A 13,573-nucleotide genomic window follows, 5' to 3' on the forward strand; every position below is an offset into this window, starting at 1 on the left:
TTGGGGTTTTTGGGGGGAAGGTGGTAAGTTGGGTTTTGGAACCTGTCCACACAAGCAGTTGCTGTGCCTGGAGAATAGCTATCCAGGAAGCAATGGCTGCTGTCACCAGTAGGGTGAAGGTATCAGAGGGCAAATGCTCGAGCTTCTGCCTCCAGGCTCCAAGAACAGCTGTGAAGTTCTGAAGTTGAGGGGGAAGCTAGCTATCCAAATGCACTTATTTATTCACTGATTTATTCAACAAACCCTAATAAGCCCCCTCTACCTGCCAGCCACCGTGGCAAGCCCTGAAGATACAGCAGTGAATTAGACCTAGTCCCTAGTCTAAGGGACTCTCTTAGCAACAGCCATGTTTGTGACTGATTGTAATACTGAGTGGTTTATTTATATTAGCTGTAAAATGCTTTACAGATTCTTTGTTTATTTTACCCAAGTTTTCTTTCTATTCCATATGTTGGATTACATAGCCTCATTCTTTTATTTGTTAATTTTTCCACATCTGTTTTTGAATTTTATATTGCAGGATTACAGTGTCACCTATGGCCACTGTCCGGAAATCACAGTATACACAAGCTGCTGCTACTTTCCTAGTGCAGCACAACTGCCTTCCTTGTGGGCAGAAAATAAGAAGTCTCTTCTTAGCATGTTGGTGGAGGTGAGCCTTTCCCTTTTAACTAGAAGAAAACTCCCAGGAATGAAAAGCCTTATCAAAACAGGTTCTTAGTGTTTTACTAATAATTTGTATTATTTTTAAATATATATATATATATATATATATAGAAAGAGTCTTGTTGAATTTATATCACCTAAATAGGTGCCATGATTTCAGATATCTGGAATCTGCTGTAATTGAGATAATTAAACCCTTTGAGATGTTGCACATTTGTTCATTTGAATGTCATGCAGAGACAGCGTACTGTGGTGGAAAGTAAATCCTCAAGACATCAGAATATTTGGGTCCTAACGCTTTAGGTTTTGATTGTATCAGAGTTCTTTTATCCCTTATTGCTCTGAAGCAAGGAATGAGTAGCAAACAAGGCCAGAATCAGTGGTGAAGGACGAACAAGTCAGTTTTATTGGTGGTGGGGGGGGGTTGTTGCTTTGTTTGTGTATTGTTTTTGTCATGCCGCAAGCTATTGCCCTGAGAATATCTGGAAACAAATTTATATTTTGAATATTTTTTACAGGTTCACAAAGGAGTCCATGGTTTTGTTAAAGATAAAACTGGAAAACCAATTTCTAAAGCAGTCATTGTACTCAATGAAGGAATAAAGGTCCACACAAAAGAAGGAGGCTACTTCCATGTGCTGTTAGCTCCAGGTGTCCATAATATCAATGCCATCGCTGATGGGTATCAGCAACAACATTCCCAGGTAAGAAACTCAAATTTAATAGTATCATATAAATTCTTAATCTTAATAGTATTTCCTTTTTATTTTGAAACTCTTGTGAGGATAAAGAAATAAAATGTGTAACTAACTCTGGATTATGATATCTTGTTATCTTTCTATCCTTCAGCAACAAAAAGGAAATTTTTATAACATTTTATATACTTCAGAGGACAATGACTATTCTCCTTGGTTTAGTATAAAGGCCTTAGGAATAGTTCTGGGATACAATTTATGAAAAGTTGTACTGTATGAAAAGTAAACTTTTTCATAATTCTTTATATTGCATGAAAAGTCATATGAAAAGTAAACATTTTCATGATTGTTACACTTTATCCCTCTAGGTGTTTGTGCATCATGACGCGGCTAGTTCTGTGGTAATAGTCTTTGACACAGATAACCGGATATTTGGTTTACCAAGGGAGCTTGTGGTAACTGTATCAGGTAAAGAAATTTAAATTTTTAGTAGTTGAGATTAAAACCAGTTCTGTTCCTGAAACCAATATTGTACTGTATGTTAACTAACTAGAATTTAAGTAAAAATTTGAAAAATAAAATGAAAAATCAGTAAAACCAGTTCTGACATTCCAGTTTGAGAGTGGCTCACCTCCCCATCACCTGAAGCTGATCACTTTTCTTCTAATATCTCTTTATCTAAACATTTTTTTTGGATTTTCCTGGAACACTGTTCTCCCGTATGTGTGTTCTCATGGCTTTCTCCCTCACATTTTCAGGTCTATATTCAAATGTCACCTCCACAAAGAGGCCTTCCCTGATCACCCTAGCCAAAATTGTCCCCCTCTCACTTTCTCCAACCACTTTTTTTTATTATAGAACTTACTACCACTTGACATTACATTATATATTTAGTCATTTACTTGTCTATATTTGATCTTTCCCACTAAAACATCATCGTTCTGAGCAAACAGGGAGTTTATCTACATTTCCAGCACCTAGGACCATGGCTGGCATGGAATAGGCCTTAATGAAGAGTTGTTTACTGAATGAATCATTTGCTTTATATTAAGATTATAAGTTCCTTGGACTTTGACTTATAGTCTATTTTTTTAAGATCCTGGAAGGAAGAAATATTTGTTTTCTCCAGGATTAATTTGTGCCATAGCTTGAATCACTGAGATTAGAAAGAAAAAAAAAATGTAGTAAAATAATAAATGCTCTGCTGTATTGTATCTTTTTGACACAGAGAACCTTGGTTCATTTCTAAGTGCAATTTGGACTTGACCCAGAATAGCCAAGTTTTATTATAGGGTGTGGGGGGGAGAGATTCTTAATTAATAGAGAATGGTATATTGGAAACATGGTAAAATCATAGAGTCTGTTGTGGAGTATTTAAAATAAGGAGTACTAGCTTGAATCAGATAAAGTGTGAATAACTTAGTGGTTAGAAACATATGAGCTAGGAGTCAGCAGTGGTTTAAATCTGGCTTTCCCACCCATTTGCTGTCATGAACTTAATTTTTATTCTGATTTTATTATTATTTTCTGTTACTAAGACTCTTATTTTGATAACCTGTATATAAATACTTTGAATAAATGAGGGGTTTGGGATGAGGTAAAATTTACTGAAAAGGATCAGTAGAAGTCACTGATAGAGAGCCCTTTGTAGAACAGTAGACAGTTTGGTTTCACTGTGGTAAAAGAAAAATATGTGTATACATACACATGCATGAAGAAAGCTCTGGAAGTACATTCACGAGAGTTGTTAAAAATGATCTCTACCCCTGGGGATAAAAATATATATTTATAAAAAATTAAAAATTAAAAAAAAATGATCTCTAGTTAATGGAGATGTGATGTGGAGTTTTGGCTTGGGGTTTTGGTGTTTTGTTTATTTCTATTTTTCTAATTTTGCATAGTAAACATGTACTGCCTATGTAATAATAAAAGGTTGTTTCTCAGTGTATGAAATAAAAATTAAATAAAGGGCATATCATCAAAAGTGTCATTGTGAGCAGCTTATTTAGATGCTTCAAGTGGAACAGCACTCACATGGTGATCTTGTTTGGCAGGTGCCACCATGTCAGCCTTGGTCCTCACAGCCTGCATTATTTGGTGCATCTGCTCCATCAAGTCTAACAGACACAAGGATGGCTTCCATCGGCTCAGGCAGCATCATGATGAGTATGAAGATGAAATTCGCATGATGTCAACAGGCTCCAAGAAGTCCCTCTTAAGCCATGAGTTCCAGGATGAAACGGACACTGAAGAGGAAACACTATATTCTAGCAAACATTGAAACACAGACTCCACACATCTCCCAGCATAAGTACCAAGTGAAATTACAGTTCCTTTTGGGAGACACTGCATTAAGAAGAGAGACTCTCTTGCTTCTTCAAAGAGCTTTGGGAAGTTAACTTGCTATATGTGTATCCTCTGTGAATTTGGCTGGCAGTTTTGAACTTCCCCTCCTTTAAGTACTCTTACCTTAAAAAAAAAAAAAAATCTGCTTTCTATTTATGCAGCAGATGGGACAGCCACTTTGTTTTTCTTTTTAATTTAAGATGAGCTGTTTGGAGCTTATGTTATAAAGCCAACTAGTGGATGTTATATTTTGCACATCAGGTGTTTACTAGTGGCTTGACTTTTTCTCTTTATTTTAAATGGCCAAAAGAATCCAGAAACATTTAGGCAGGGACAGCAGTCAGAATCTGACATAAAGCTTTAAAAACTCAAGGTTTTCTCAACCTACTGAGAAGTACTTTTCTCTAGTTATTAAATAGCTGGAGTTTCTCTTATTCAGGTTTAATGGAGGCTGAATTGATTTTTAAATATATATAACATTAGGAAATGAATAAATGGGCTTCCGCATTTGGCTTTCTACTTTTTCCAAGGTTAGATCAGAACTGGTGGGCTATGCTCTAAAGCGGGATTTCACTACCTCTCTTATAAGGTTTAGCAAAGTTCTAAATACCCCCATTTTAAGGGAGAACTTGTTGAATTTGCTGTAAAAGATCTGAATGTCCATTTGAATAGAACTGAGAGGAAGATCTACCAAAAGCTAAAACTTGTGTCGCATATCTTTCAACTTGGTAATGATCCCACAGGTGCTGCTGCTTTTTATCTGTGAAGCACTAGTTTATTCTAGGAATGCCTAATTCTTTAATATTTCCTAAATTTGAACCTTTTTCTGTGTTGTACACTTATGGCTTTCAGATGACCCGGCAATGTACAACTGAAAACATCTAGAAGTGTAGAAGAGACCTACTTGCACATTCTTTCACCGGCATTTGAACACAAAATACGTATGGTTCATGCTCCAGTTCAAGCCTACGGATATGCTACTGTTACTGAAATAGCTTGGGCCGTCTTACTCATATAGGCCTCTGCAAATGATTGGGTTCTTTGTCCTAATGTTTCATTTGACAGTCTCTTTTTGATCAACCAGTTTTGTTAAGAATTCAATTGAAAGCATTTAAATATGGCTCCCTCCATTAAAAAAAAAAAGTGTAAACAATGGACTGCCGTGTGCTGTAACACTGTGGTGAGAAAGTATCATCTTCACTGCCACTCAGGTTATTGCAAAGACCTGAAAGATTTGCATTTTACTGTGTCTATCATATCATGCTTTTCAATGGAATTGATGCTTTTTGTAAGTATGAGTCTTACCAATGATCTAATGGTTTAATACCTTTGAATGTTTTTAATGGCCAAGTTGCTGCTGAATTTGTACTAAATCAGGGGATCAAAAAACTTGCTGTCATCCTTTCAAATTGTATTCTATATCCATTAATGTACTGGTCATCCCAAAGCCTTCATATGGAATGGCTTATCACCTGTGTAGTCATTCCAAGTTTTGTGAGGAATGCGCCCAAAGTGGCTTTATATAAAGAGATTTGGTTTAGCAGGAATAATGAGGTCATGACACCTGTTAGTATCTGTGATAAATTTGGGTGGTTCAAGGTTAAGCCATTCTGATATTAATCCTAGTATTAACAACTCTAAATTCTGAGCCCTTGCCACCCACTCTCACCACACCACATATACAACTAATACTTAATGAAATATACATGATTTAATGTCTTTGAACAATACTTTACATTTTCTTTAAGGAGGTGATGTGGTAGCATTGCTCTTTTTAGCTTTACTTTTTAAGAGCGCAAAGTCAAAACCAACAAAGAGCCTGAGTGGCTGGTCCTGCTTGGGACATTGTAGGTAGTAATGAAACAAAGTTGATGGGACAGCCTTTTCTTTATTAGCATTGGTCTTCACTAGAGGGTGCCTTTTAAATTCATTTCTCTTTTGAAATAACCATGTCTTTAACTGTTCATCACAGTGGCTGGAGTCCGTGTCTTTAAGCATGTATACAATTTTTTTTAGAAGTGAACACACAAATAGTTCTTTTAGTAATTTTTCCTGAAAGTAAAACCAAATTCTGCTATAAATCTTGACTCTTTAATGAATTTCTAAATCATGTGTTGCTCTGGAAAATAAGACCTTCTCAGCCTGTGTTAGCTTTGAACATGAATGTATAGGGTCATGACTACTAAGATTGTGTTCTCAGTCCCACTTTGTCTCTTATTTGTGGCTCTAATTTTAGACCACATTAACTGCTTAAGGCATTGAAGCCATATGGAATAGGGAATGCATTTCTTCAGTGTTTCTCCTAGAGACTTTCCATTTTCTTGGAGTCATGGAGGCAAGTAAGTATCACAGTATTAAGAAATTGGCCCAAATCGGAGTTGTGCCTTTCTTTACTCACAAGGCATGTTTTTTGTCCTGGTGATCCGTTTGTAAGCCTTCTTACCTCCCAGCTCCTTAATAAAAGCAAAGTGATTGAGTAGGTAATTTTCAAAGCGTCTGCCTGTGTAAATGTACTTGTACTGGTTATGCAGTTCGGTAAGATGAACTCAAGTTAATTTCAAATGGGTGGAGACCCCTTTTGGTTTTGTTGTGTTTTGCTGACCACTTGCTTAGTGTTTGGGATCCCGTCCCGTTGAGGAATGCTTGCACTTCTCACTGGAGGGAATTTGCTTTGCGACTTTGTCGTCCTCCAGAAAGGAAACTTAATGTGTATTTGGCCCAGTGTGATTGATTGGTTAATCTTTGGTAACTTTCACCTGGATGGAATTTGCTGAATTAATGAATATTGAACTTAAAAATCATTATGAGTTGACAAATAAATAAAAGGTAGTCCTTGTGCCTGAGCTTATTGTGTTTCTGAGCTAATACCAGTTTACACAGTAACCATGACCTACTCCTCCATTTCAATTTATTCTCAATACTAAATAGTTTCCACTTCTTGTTGCCAGATATGCACTTGTTGCCAGGTTTTGCCCCTGTTGTATTAAAAGCTTCTTGGCTATGAATGCTGTGATGGTGCCCTGCCTATGGTAGATTGCTTTAAAAATAGTAACTTTATTGCTACTACAAAAAATTCCACTGTGGTTGATGTTTGGTGACTTTCTACCTAGCAACTTTTTGTAACTCCTTGAGTTTCTGATTTGTTTTAACTGTAGCAGATTCTTTGGTGGTGATTAGGGCCCTTGATTAATGTCAATTAAACTTGGATTTCCAGTTCATAAAGAAATATCTCCCAACACCCATTCCTCCAATCTTTAGCAATAATTAATTAATATTCCACCTGATTTTCAGAATACTATTAGTTGATTTTGATTAGACAGAACATATTATGAAATTTGAAAATAGGCTATCATTTTAAGGCAATTGGATATAAATTATGTAAATATGTATGATTATGACTTTTATAAATGGCATAACATGAATGTACTAGCTACATTCTGTGCTGGCCATGCGCAGATTTTCTGGAGGTATGATATAATGGTATTTTTTTATGCTCAGAGTAAAAATCAACTTTTCACCTCTCCATTTTGTCCGAGTGACATTCCCAGGCTCCCTAACAATTCTATAGCTAACTTCTCTGAGGTGCCCAACACTCATTCATCTCAAGTGCTTCAGTCTTTGGTTTATTTCATGCACTGTGCCTTCAAAATGAAATTTTTAAAAGGGACTCTAAATGAAGTTGAATAGTAGTTTTAAAAAGTCAATCTGTGTAATTTATGTGAAATCTAATTGTAACAAGGTCCTTTCTGTTTTTTATATGTAAACAGATCTACTAATCCTGTATAAAAGTTATTTTATGATGTTTGTCTTTCTTTGTGTTTTGTCTCCTAATCTTTTTTCAAAAGCAATAGACAAGAAAAGATTATTGTCTCAGTTTGAAAGCTATGTATTTCGTTTTCCTCCCTATATTAGGGGGAAAATAGTAGGCTAGGAACATAGAGTGTCACCTGTAGAGTGTTTTTGTCTTCAGGAATTTACTCAAAAGAAAGCTGTTTCTGAAATAATCACATCGTATAGTAGCCAGAGTTCTCCTTTCTGTTTGTGGCTCAGCTAGATTGATAACATGTCCAATCACTCCACAAGAAACACCACAAAAATGACTGTTGAAAAGTTTATGTGCACATTTCAAACTTGTTTGTTAAAAACTTTGTCCTTTTTCCAAATAAGCCACATTTTATAATGTGTCCTGCTGCATTAGGCACAGTGGTGATGAATTCACCATCCGCTTTCTGTTTTTGTTGATACTGCTGGTCCAATAGAAACAGGGAAAGTGAAGTTATGTAAAAAGATGGGCTCTGCTGACAAGGAACTCATAGTCCAGACCAGAGAAATAGAAATGGGAATAAAGCCGTACTTCCACAGCAGTTGGTTCCTCTAAAAATAAAATCTCTGCTGGAGGGGAACTATAACATGGAGATTTGAGTGTGCACATTGGAGTTGGCCCAATCTGTGATAAATTCTCAGCTCTCCAACTTGCTTCCTATGTGGCCTTGCATTGTACAGTTTTCTTCACATTCTTTTAAGTCTTACTTTCTCTACCAGTTAAGGAATAATACCCAGTAGGATTGTACTGATATAATAATTGACTCTGAATTGAATGCCCATGGTTATCAGCATCATTTTCCTTCATTTGCTGTTTTCTGATCTTTTGAAAGAAGAAAGAGAGGTATTGTATCAAATATATGAACAAAGATCTGTTTACAGGAGTTCATTTTAATTTAGAAGAAATTCCTACACATGAATACCAAAAAAAAAGAGCGATGAAATTTTCCATTATGTAGTCCCATAGACTATCACATGGCAGTAAAGTTTTTAGAATTGTGCCAAATGCTTCATATTTGTTTTTAAATGAAATTAAATTGCATTTATGTATATTCACGGAAAAGAGCCTTAATTAGCTGTGGCAGGAAGTCCAAATAGTAATAACGGTTCTTTTCCCTTCAATGTTTGAAATATTTTTCTGAATTCTTTTGGTCAGGAATTTTCTTGTATCTGATCAAGAAACTTTTGGTTTGTATCATAAATGGTTATCTATCAATCATGTTTCATTTTTCAGGTTTCTAGAAGCTGATTGTTCTCAGCAGTTACACATGATGTTCAGTGCTAATACAATTCAGTTCTGAATAAGTGCCATTCTGCTAAGGCTTCATGTCTAATACTCACCTGCAGCTAGAAAGCCAACTCATTGTATGCTGTTTGTTGCAGAGCTCAGATAAATACCTCCATTATTACCCACAATTTAAAAGCAATGAAATCAGCATATGAAGCCCAACTTTAATATCACAATTTCCACCTACATTAATCAGTAGAATGTTAAAAAACAAACATGTTACTACTTATGCATTTCGTCTGAAGTCAGATGGAATCCTATTCCCTTTTAACTGTGTAAACAAATGTAGACAAGGCAAACAAGAATTGGAGCAGAAAGTTGTCCAAGTTTAGAGACCAGCCTGAACAAGATTGAAGACGGAAGGGTGAGAAGATTGAAAGTGTGGTCATTGGAAGTGGGAATATATTGAAACGAACACCTCAAATTCAGCAAAGACAATTTATGGATTCAGTTACAAGCAATATAAAAAGGCTGTGATGCAATCGAAGGCAGCACGTGGAGAAATTAAAGATGGAACATCTAGAAAGATTGCAGATTAAATAGAAATTGTCATAACATGGATTACATTCTGTGATGGCCATTGAGATTGAGGCAAAGCAAGGGGGTCGTGGGGGAGAAATCTAGATTGCTAGATCTGAACCACTACTTTTTTTGAGTATTTGAAGTTATTCTAATATTTCTAATTATTATTGTCCCTTACTTGGTATTACATGATTCCAGTAGAGGTGTTCAAGATCAAACAGGCTTTTGATTTAGCATTTGAAGGATGCCCATAAGAACTGATCCTAAAGATAGGGAATGGGATAGGTGGTGAGTGGGCTGATTATGATAATGGCTGAATTGGACAACTGGATTTTTTTAGAGAATAGTTTTAGGTTTACAGAAAACTTGCAAAGATAATATAGAGTTGGCAATGGGTTTTTATTTGGAGCATGTGAGTGTTAGGGCAACAGACGAAAGATTGTATATATAGTTTTCTATTCATCAGACTTGAATGGAACACATTTGAAAGGGACTGGGCACAGCAAATATCATGTATAGAATCTAATCATGCATACATAGTCTACGTGATCCAGGTGTCAAGCCATGTAGTGATACCTCAGTGAACTGAGCTAAACTCAGTTCTTCTCTAATGGATGGTATTTCCATCCTAGATTTGGGGGAGACCTAATGATTTTGCAATGACCAAACATGGGCAAAGATAACCCAGCATGCAGAGAAATAAGACACCACCAATAAGAAAGCAGAAAAAGCCGTATACTGGTTTCAGGTGTTGACATTATCAGACCCTGTAAAACAAATAAACTGTTTTCAAAGAATAAAAGATAAGCCTGAGACTATCACAGGAAACAATAAAATAACAGAAATTCCAGCAGTGAAAGTACAGAAGTTAGGATGCACAGTTAAAATGGCAAATTGGACACACAGAAGCAGTGACCTTTAAAACAGACCCAAAGAAACTCTCTGACACAGTGCAGAGACAAAAAGGTAGAAGAAAATAGGAAGGTGAGGGTAAAAATGTGACTTAACATAAGACTAATACATGTTTGGTCATTGGAATTCTAGAAGAAAAAGAATGGAATGTAAACTATTTTGAGAAATGATGCAGAACTTTCCTAAATTAAGAAGTGGTATCTATCGATTAAAGAAACTCAATCTAAGTAAGAAAAAGTAAACACCCACACCTAGACAACGAGTGAAGCTGCTGAGCACAAAAGACAAAGTTGGGGGGAGTGGTCAGAGAGAAAATAAATTAACTGGAAAAAAATAGCAGTAGGACTAAAAGATTAGACTCACTCCCAACCACGGAAACCAGAGTACAGTAAAAATCGTATTTTGAAAGTTCTGGGTAAAACATTAAATAGCTTCCAACATAGAATTCTACATTAAACATACCGTTCAAGAGTAAAGGTCAGCTTCCAGGCAACTAAAGTCATTGATGGCAGCCTGTTTCCTAATGTTTCATTGCAAAATAATGCAAAGAAAAAGAAGGGAAAAGGAAACCTACACAAAAGCCACACTCTCAGAGTAACTTGAAGTCAGAGAATTTTGAATCAAACTTAATAAAATGAGCAAAATCACCAGATCTCAACATGTACTCTCATATGTCTGCCCCGGCACCATCCCAATGCAGGGCTTTATGGAGCAAAGGCAGATGGAGATAATCTGCAAGAAAGACAGAAGGAGGATGACTGTGCAAGGACGTTGCAGATGTTAATCTGTAACCACTGCCAGAAAGACCAAATCTATCCTCAGTCCGAATCTAAAAACATGTCCAAGTACATCAGAACACAAACTATAGGGAAGGGGCTTCAAAGTGGGCACAATTCAAAGGGGGCAGGCATAATTTAAAGGGACAGCATGAAACATAGCTTTTGGTGAAGGAAAAAAGTGGAAAAAGTAGAAACATCCTTTGACAATTAGATAATGAGGAAGAAAAGCAGCAAGGAGGAAAATTCAAGAGTCTTCCAAGATAAGAACAGTGCAATGGGCGCCTGGGCGGCTCAGTGGATTAAGCCTCTGCCTTTGGCTCAGGTCATGATCTCGGGATCCTGGGATGGAGTCCCACATCGGGCTCTCTACTCGGCAGGGAGCCTGCTTTCTCCTCTCTCTCTCTGCCTGCCTCTCTGCCTAATTGTGATCTCTCTCTCTCTCTCTGTGTCAAATAAATAAATAAATAATCTTAAAAAAAAAAAAAAAAAGTAGTGCAAAACTGGAGCACTTAAAGCCCCTCCCTATCACCAAAACAAACCCACAAGAAACCTACTACCAAGTGCTTGAATTTCACTAGACTGATGGAAGAGAGCTCAGCCATGAATGAAGCATGGAAATATAAAATATGGATTCTGACATGGAAAAAGCAAATTTGTCATCACTTGCAGATTTGATTGTGCACCTGAAAAATACAAAATAACCTACAGGCTAATTAGAAATAATAAGATAATTCAGTTCGACTTCCAGCTGTGGGTGAATTGGCTTGAAACATAAAGACCTATCCATCAAGAACAATGAGAAAAGCTGGATTTAAAAGCAAAACCAAAAACTTGTTTGAAGGATTGAAGAACTATTAAGTTACCAAGGACTTATGGGGTTGAGATCCTAAAGCAAAGGGAATTCAGGGGTGAACATGATAGTAAAGTTTTATCGTAAGGCATTTGTTGATGCATAACCAGTGACTGAGAGAGATAGCTACTAGGGAAGAGGTCAAGAGGCAGAGAACTTGAGCAGAAGCTGTAGGCAGTAATCATTGGGTCGGGGGAAAATACAAATTTAGTATCAAGGAAGGGAGAGCTGCTCAACAGGCTTTCAATTAGGACACTTGAGTGGCTACGTATTAGAGCAAGGGACAATCAGAGACAGACACATTTTTACAAACCCAGAAACCTATGTGGTGTTAGTGCCACCCGGGGCTGGAGTAAGCTAATGTGCCACTACCCAAACCACTGGCACCAAGCAGCAATAAACGGATTCTTGGGGAAGATAATATCTGAAGCCTCAAATGATTACTACAAATTTTAATTTATGATGTATAATTTATAATATACAAATAATTGAAAGTTATTTCTGTTGTCAAAAGACAAAAGATGAAAGATCAAGGCGGGGGGGAGAAACAGGAACAGTTCCACGAGAGTTACAGACTTTTCATTTATCAATCATGACAATGAATGAATGCAAAAAGAAAAGATGAAGACTTTTAGCAAATAACTGAAATCTAGTAAAAAGTAAGGGAGGTTTTGATTCCAGACAAAATGGAGTAGATATATCTCTCTTCTATTCCTCCTAATAACCAGAGCAAAAAATCTCATGTATTGTCTGCAAAACAAATAAGATTCAGGATGGTGGAGAGAAGAATGCAGACCAGTTAGGGACCTCAGGATTCAAGAAATGATATGTGGTGAATTCCTTGGGTTTTCTTTCTGCCTCATATATCCTACTGTGGGTGTTGCATTATATATCCCATAATGGAGGAGCTGGCAATCCAGAGATGAGATGCCAAAGGGTGGAGACACAAAAATCCCAAAGAAAATACTTCTGTAGCCAAAGGACACAGAAAGGGGCAGCCTACCAAGAGGGAATAGTTTTATTTCTTTTTTTTTTTTAAGATTATTTATTTGACAGACAGATCACAAGTAGGCAGAGAGGCAGGCAGAGAGAGGAGGAAGCAGGCTCCCCACTGAGCAGAGAGCCTGATGCAGGACTCAATCCCAGGACCCTGAGATCATGACCTGAGCCGAAGGCAGAGGCTCAACCCACTGAGCCACCCAGGCACCCCGAGATGGAATAGTTTTAAACAATAATTGCACTACTCCAGCCAAATGCTACTGAGAAAACTGAGGCCCATCTCTACCCCTTATAGCAATGGCTAAACTGGGGGCAAAGACTCTACTTGCGCCTGGCTATAAAGAAGCCAGGGTGGTGGATGGTGTCAAAGAAGGCCCAGGTCAGGGAGCCTGGAAGGCTCAGTTGGTTGACTGTCAGACTCTTGGTTTCCATTCAAGAACAACCCCAAGTTGGGAGATCAAGCCCACCTCAGAAGCACGCACAAGGATAGTCCACTTCCCCTCTTATTCTCCCTTTCCTTCTGCCCCTCACCCATGCACACTCTGAAATAAATATTTTTTTTAAATGAAGATGATGAACCAGGTAAAGAGCCAGGACCTCCATCACAGCACAGTGGTTATAAGCACACCCCCCCCATTATGGTGTCAGTGGGTGCCATCCGGGGAAGGGTAACAAGGCATCCCCAACATAGCAA

At 37.3% G+C, this 13,573-nt stretch overlaps 1 protein-coding gene across 1 annotated transcript in view; it reads left to right on the forward strand.

Moving 5' to 3' along the window:
• CPD (carboxypeptidase D) overlaps nt 1-7,507 on the forward strand; it is a 77,622-nt gene extending 70,115 nt beyond the window's left edge. Inside the window, exons 18-21 of the mRNA XM_059147377.1 lie at nt 521-652; nt 1,185-1,370; nt 1,730-1,829; nt 3,416-7,507. Coding sequence (XP_059003360.1) covers nt 521-652; nt 1,185-1,370; nt 1,730-1,829; nt 3,416-3,642 — 645 coding nt within the window. The 3' untranslated portion in view covers nt 3,643-7,507. The remainder of the gene's footprint in view (nt 1-520; nt 653-1,184; nt 1,371-1,729; nt 1,830-3,415) is intronic.
• Nucleotides 7,508-13,573: the final 6,066 nt, after the last annotated feature.

This window comes from Mustela lutreola, chromosome 15 (assembly GCF_030435805.1).
Source record: "Mustela lutreola isolate mMusLut2 chromosome 15, mMusLut2.pri, whole genome shotgun sequence".
Classification (NCBI taxonomy): domain Eukaryota; kingdom Metazoa; phylum Chordata; class Mammalia; order Carnivora; family Mustelidae; genus Mustela; species Mustela lutreola.